This window comes from Aplysia californica, unplaced genomic scaffold (assembly GCF_000002075.1).
Source record: "Aplysia californica isolate F4 #8 unplaced genomic scaffold, AplCal3.0 scaffold00012, whole genome shotgun sequence".
NCBI classification, from domain to species: domain Eukaryota; kingdom Metazoa; phylum Mollusca; class Gastropoda; order Aplysiida; family Aplysiidae; genus Aplysia; species Aplysia californica.
This window is the reverse complement of record NW_004797282.1, coordinates 2,079,591-2,086,232: the sequence shown is the minus strand read 5'-3', so window position 1 is coordinate 2,086,232 and position 6,642 is coordinate 2,079,591. Positions and strand designations below refer to the sequence as shown.

General features: G+C 39.6%; 1 protein-coding gene across 1 annotated transcript in view; it reads right to left on the bottom strand.

The window, feature by feature from the left end:
• LOC106012135 (transmembrane protein 65) overlaps positions 1 to 5,198 on the bottom strand; it is a gene marked incomplete in the record, with an annotated part of 60,361 nt that extends 55,163 nt beyond the window's left edge. Inside the window, 2 exon segments of the mRNA XM_035970512.1 lie at positions 3,346 to 3,675; positions 4,875 to 5,198. Of these exon segments, the coding sequence (XP_035826405.1) occupies positions 3,346 to 3,649 (304 nt within the window).
• Between the last annotated feature and the right edge of the window lie 1,444 nt (positions 5,199 to 6,642).

Here is a 6,642-nt window from a genome sequence, read left to right as displayed (position 1 = left end):
CCCCCCGTTGTAAGCACTTTACGCCTTCAATAGAAATATTTTAGTTAACTGATTACTGTTATGTGGACAGGGCCACCCCTGGCTGAGAGGCATACAACATCTCAGCAAACAGACGACTAAGTAACATGTAATACTAAATAAAAATGCAGTATCAACGTAAGTCCGTGCGCTCACATGACCTTAGCCAAATAATCTTATGCAGTTGCGAACGCAGAACATGTAACATTTTTACCAAACTGAAACTAAAAATAAGTCGTGTCTCATGTTTTAAATAATAATAATAACATAATATAACATGAACGTATAAAATGTAATTCACATTTCAGAAATGTAGGACATTAAGTGTCAGACAAGGTGCGCAGATGTTAAAGATGATTTAAAGGGAAACCTCCATTTAATTTTCATTTCAACGTTATCTTTTACTATTGTTTAGCTGTGATGTGTTTGTGGTAAGTCAGTGAGATCACAGACTTATCAGAGATAGAAATTTAAAATAAATGATCAATAAGATAAGAGGCTGGACTTATGGGGATCATTTATTAAACCTTGCAGTGTTGCAAGAGGTGCTAACCAATACATATGATTTCTCGCACAAAACACAATTTTCTCCCCTGCAGAACTTTTACGATGACAATCACATTTCACCTGAAAATGACTTTAGACAGATGACTGTAAAATAGAATACAAAAAATGAAAAAAACTACAAATGGACAGCATCAGAGTACAAGTACCATCCACTCCTTTTTTGTTATAGCACATATTTATAGATAAATAAGACAGTGTATGCTAACAAAATGCAAGTCACAACAACACAGCCAACGTGGGTGGTTGGTGAGTGCTCTGGTGTGGTTCACTCAGGTTGTTTCCTTCCTGTCAAACATTTATCATCCTGATCTCCCCTCCTTCTTTATTGTGTTTGTTACCCTCTTAAAACACCTCTAATTTAGGCATCTCTATTAACATAACTGTGCTGCAAGTGCCGTAAAATCCGTACTAAAAACAAAAACAAAAAAACACAATCTACACCTTAAAGTTCAAATAGGGGGTAAAATTCTCGGAGGGGTCAAGACAGACTGAGTTTAACCTAGTTTAAGTGGCCCGCCTTCTACGTTATCTAATTTCAGTGAAAGTTGAGGCTGTAAAACACTGACAATTTCAAATACAGTTTACTTACTGCAAACAACTTGCCTCATGCTTTTATTTCTAGTCAAGGACAAGATTCCTAGCTGTCTCATGAAGACTTCAAAGAAATCAGTAGCAAAAAGAATTCAAACCTGTTCAAACGGCCACATGTATAAGTCATACGACAATCGCCTATAAAAAACAGCCACTAACCAGTTTCCACTGTATACATCTTTTTACATTATGATGACACTGTAGGCCCTATAATATAAGATGCCCACCAGTCAAAGATGGTCACTTTTCTCCTGACAATGGCTGACCGTCTTAGACAATTTTAGGTGGATTTCAACTTCCAACATTTATCATTCCAAAAGTTATATCATGTATCAGAATTGTAAGAGCAGCACCCATCCCATCCCTCCCCAACTTGGAACTGAAATGTCATGGGTTTGAATCTCATCAAGGGCTTGATGTTGATGTTGTGTCCTTAGGAAAGGCACTGTACCCCCTTGTCACCCAGGTCCGACTGGGTACGCATTTACATAAAGTAAAAGATTCTTGTCAGTTTGTTAGTGTTTCAGCGCTTCATCGGCTACATGCACTTCTGTATGTTTACCGAGACGCCAAGCCCAGGATTTTTTTGAGTGTTTCAGGGTCTGCTGGGGTAATAATAGAGTTGTAAAGTGCAGAGTGCATGCTGTAGAGTGTGGATTTGCTCTAGTCCTATTATAAATGAAATGCTAAATTATTATCATAATAAAAAAGGACATCAAAGCTTTGCTTCTTTTGTGACTCATGTTGCCTGGCATAAATTAAGGTAGGACAAGAAAGAATAGAACTGTAGCAACTTAATCCTGAACATACATGTATGGCACTTAAATAAAAGGTAACAATAAGTCACGACACCGTGGAATCAGGCACTTGTAAAAATAATGAAATCGAAGAAACAGACAATTTCCATCCATTGAGCAATTTTTACCAAAAAATTTTAGGGGGGCTCAGCACTTTTAAATGTACAGTCGAACCTGCCTTAACGGAAACCTGTGTAAAACGGAAACCTTTCTTAACGGAATCTCCCCGCTCCCCCGTTGATAAATTCCTCTTTAATTACCTGTATAAAACGGAAACCTGTCCAACGCGGAAATGGAAAGAAAAATCCGCTCCCTTCCAAGGGTTTTACCTGTCTAAGACAGAAAATGCTTTGTCCGTTCAACCCTGATTCGAAACAAAACTCGCAAGTATTGTTCGGATGGCTCTAAACTTAACACTATGCTGCTGGGCGAGGACGGGGAGAAGGGGTGCAATTTGAGGGTAAATGTTACCCCATCATGTGAGCCCTGAGCGATGCAGATGGTCAGTGTAGTGTGGGCGTGAAATCTCATGGCTGCCCGTGACAGTGCTCGAGTTGCGAGCCATTACAGAAACTTTCTTGGGTAGCCAGAAGCCAGAGGTGTGAAATTAGATTGACCAATGCCAGCCAAGAAAAGAGTTCCTCGAATCTCGTTGTTGCATGATGGCAGTGAGGGGTGGCATTGGTTGACTGTGCTTGTTACACCGATGGGTGGAGCTAAGGGTGGAGGCAAAGGAGATGTTCAAACGTTCCTGTTTTAATAGCTCAAACAGTGGTCCTATGGCAGGCAAGCACTGGTGGTAATTGGATAAGTAAGACTGACGCATGATGTCATTATCAGAGAGGATAGCAGCTGAGAGGTGTGAAATTTTGACCACTGCTTGTCGATCGGACAAGCGATCCTTGATCCCACTGGTTGGGCTTTTGACCCCCCCCCCCCCCAAACATCCATCTCCCCCTAAATTCCCCTGTCTAAGACGGAATTTTTTTCTGGCTCCCTTGCGATTTCGTCTTACACTGTATACTTAAAAACCCATTTGTTAGCGGATTTTACTGAAAAAAAAAGTCGATCAAAGGAATAAAAAAATGGAAATTTCCAAAATTTTCCACACACAATCAAGATTTGGAAACAAGACTTTAGCAACAACTTTATGTTGATTAATTACCTCTCTGACACCAGGCTACCTCCTCCTCCTTCTTAAATTGAAAATAATATAATAAAATCTCAACCTCTATTCAAGATAGGAGTAATTTTTTTTCACCAAAAGCAAGCCAAATAAACACAAACTTTCAGATAATCAACAACTCCATATGGCCAAAAAGTGCTGAGTGCCAGATTCCACTACATAAAGCGGAGAAACATGAATACTTACTGAGAGCTTCATCTCCGTGAAAGCGAGCCAGTTCAGCATACAAATGTCTCCTTTCATTTTTGTCTAAAGCATAGACAAACTCTTTGGCAGAACCAGCATCGGTGATAGCTCCATGAATTGAGTACAACCTCATTATCCGTGTAGGGGGTATTGACGGCTTTGTGTGTTTCCTCCGATGACTTAACTTAGCTCCAGTCAAGAAAGGGGCAAAACTCCTCCATTGTCTTGAAGATTGAAACGTATGTGCAAGAAACATTTTAGAAGAATAGCATGAAAAAGCTGTGTACAAAATTCGGCTGACCATCGTTCTTGTCTTCAGGTCTCCAACCGCTGTAACAGACAGAAGAACAAATAGCAACAACGCTGAAAATTTAGAAAATTCTTAGTTTATTAGTATTAGTGTTAAAACTAGTGGAGCTGGTAAAAAACAGAAAAGAGAAATTATGCGACACTTGTCCTTTTTGTGACCAGCTCTAGCGTTTCACAGGAAAAGAACTGTTATAAAATGCTTTGCAAGAAGTCTAAATTAGTAAAGTAACACGAAGCCGTTAACCCAAAATTCCGTATATTAGGTACCATGAAAAAATTTCAAATGTCAGTTTTCCCCCCTAGTTTCACATTGCAACTTCTATGTTTAGAAGGCTCCATGATATCTACTTCGCAAAAGAAATTATATTGTACCACTTGAAGTTAATGTCAGCAGAGAATTCCTGTGTATAGATTCTATATATAAATATATTTTATAAATATACATATATATAATAATATACATTTTGACTTAGAAGCAGACTCCATCCATCTCAGTAGGTTCCCATACTGGTTTTAGTTACTTTACTGAACCATTAAAAGCTCTGCTACACTTTAAAAAATGTTTTGGGTAAAAATACAGCAGAATGGCCTTAATTTTAACCAACCTCCAACACCAGTGCATGAGTAAAAGCAAAGATACCTTATGATCTCTTTTTTTAAAAACAGGGTATTATTACACTGTTCACAAATACCCCACTGGTTTCTTTTCAAACATGACAACTTGTGATGTCTTGTGTACAGGCTCACAGTGGAATGAACCATCTCTGCACTTAAAGTTGCCTTAAACTCTAGTCTACAATACAATGCCTCCTTAATTTTGATATATTCTTATATTATATATTTTACTTACTACGGCTACGGTGGATAATAGCCATCAGAACGATTGGTCAATAAATTGAACAAATCTAAAAATGTAGATTTAGAAAAGGCTCAAGAAGTCTTAGTCTAGATCCTGCTAGCTTTAGAATCTTGAGTAAAGAGATTTCATCATGATCTTGGCCAGGATACAACACTGGAGCTAGCAAATGAATGATGAAATCTAAGAGAAGAAATTGGATGACGATAGTGGAATCATGGAATGTCAAAGATTAGTTACATCGTAAAGCCAGAAAAAAAGCAGATGTGACAAGTGTCAAAAGTCCCAAATTAAATTACAGTGCAATGTTGACAGTGTCTAGCCTAAGTAGTATTTCGTAAGACTCATAACACAGTAGGCCTACCGTGTCGTAGCGTAGCCGTTAGAAGTTCGTAGAAGTAAAGTTTAGTTAGTAAGTAAAAAACTTCCTCTACTCCTACACTCTCCACACTTTAAATTCTAAAAACCATGGCCATCACAATCGAATATATCTCCCGCCTCTACTCTGTGTTCGTGGGACTGTCGCTTGACTCACTCACTACCAAGATCTACGATGGCTCATGAAATCAACTGTTTTATACGGCTCAGTTCCATCTCTTGGAACGTTGCGCGTTGCTCACTGTCACAACTTTGAGAGAGGGCACAGGACACGAAAGTGAGGAGTGAGTGGGCAGGCAGGCAGGAGGGCAGCAGTCAGTGTAGGGCGTTCTGTTGTTGACAGTAAGTCGATTTCATGGTAGTCTCAGCAGTTGACAATCATAGATCTAGATGTAGCTTTTCTTTCCTAGAAAACATAAATTACATTTATAGGAGCTCTTCTATTTTTTAGGGCGATTTTGATTAGATCTAACATCCGGGTATGTTGACTCGCTTGTTGATAAGGCTACAAAATTAGACACAGTCACCACTCAGCAAGGTTGGGAGGAAGACGGACAAAAGGCTCCTTACTGACCATTACTCAGTTTCACCCCTCGTGGGACACGATATAAACAAAAGGTAAGTCTTTTTACTCTGAACTACCTGAGGTTGGGAGCCACTGAGGTCCCATTTTTTTAAGGTCGAAGAAAGAGCGAGACAGAATCTCTTGATCATAGTATTCGGCTTTTCTTTTTCGCATGCGTTTCTTTTTGCTTTTCATTTTGATTGGCGTTCAGAGATTGTTTGTGGTGAGAGTTTAGTCTCCATCTCGATCAAGATTCTAGACCTAGACGTCTGTTTAGTAGTTGACTGCCTGTCGTATCAGTGTCATTGCACTATCATCAGTTTTCAAAAGGTGAAAGCCCCCTTCATTTGAAAAGGAATTGCAAGACGAAGTAGAGAGTGAAGGACGTCAATCCGTCATAGAATCAAGATATTAATCTGGACTTCTAATCTAAATTTAGCCTATAGAGATCAGATATTTGTACTTATAATGGACATGAAGAAAGTGTCTTTTGATCTTGAACAGGATGAAAAAGACATACATTTCCAGGTTGTTGGTAGATCTCGTACTTCTGAAGAGGAGATAGAACAACTTGAAAATTATTTTAAATTCGCTGAAGTGACAACTCAAGGCTGGAAGAGCAGTGCGGGACAAGAAAAGGTGATCTAGAATCTAGATGTAAAGTTGTAAAGTAGGCCTAGGCCAAGATTAGCCCCACTCTTGCGGGGCCGGGTTTATGTCACCCGAAGCCTATTTCGGCACTTCGCCTTCGTTCTGGTCCCTGGCTCAGCACATTATGTGTTGGGCGCGATCTGTCGATTTGCGCGATCCGTCAATCGTGCAGCGCATTTGGTTGATCGAGGAAAATCGTGACAATCCATCGATTGTTGTGCATTTTGTTGATCAGCGGGTCGCGCAGCGCTTTTTGGCGATCCGTTTGGTTGCGCATTCTATGGATCTTAGCCCTGAGTTTTGTTATAATGTTTTGTTGTCGTCCAGAGTGTAATTTAGTTCCACTCTCCAAAGTCAAAGTGAAATCGAAACTGAATGGAAGTAACTGGAAGTCAGGGTTACAATAACGAACTAATCGAAGTGACTATTCGAGTCCGAATAGACAAAAATTATACGCAGTGGCTATTTTTACGGAGTGCCGTAAAGATAGCCTCCCTGTGAGTCCCAGGCTATTTTTACGGCGATCCTCGAAAAGCGA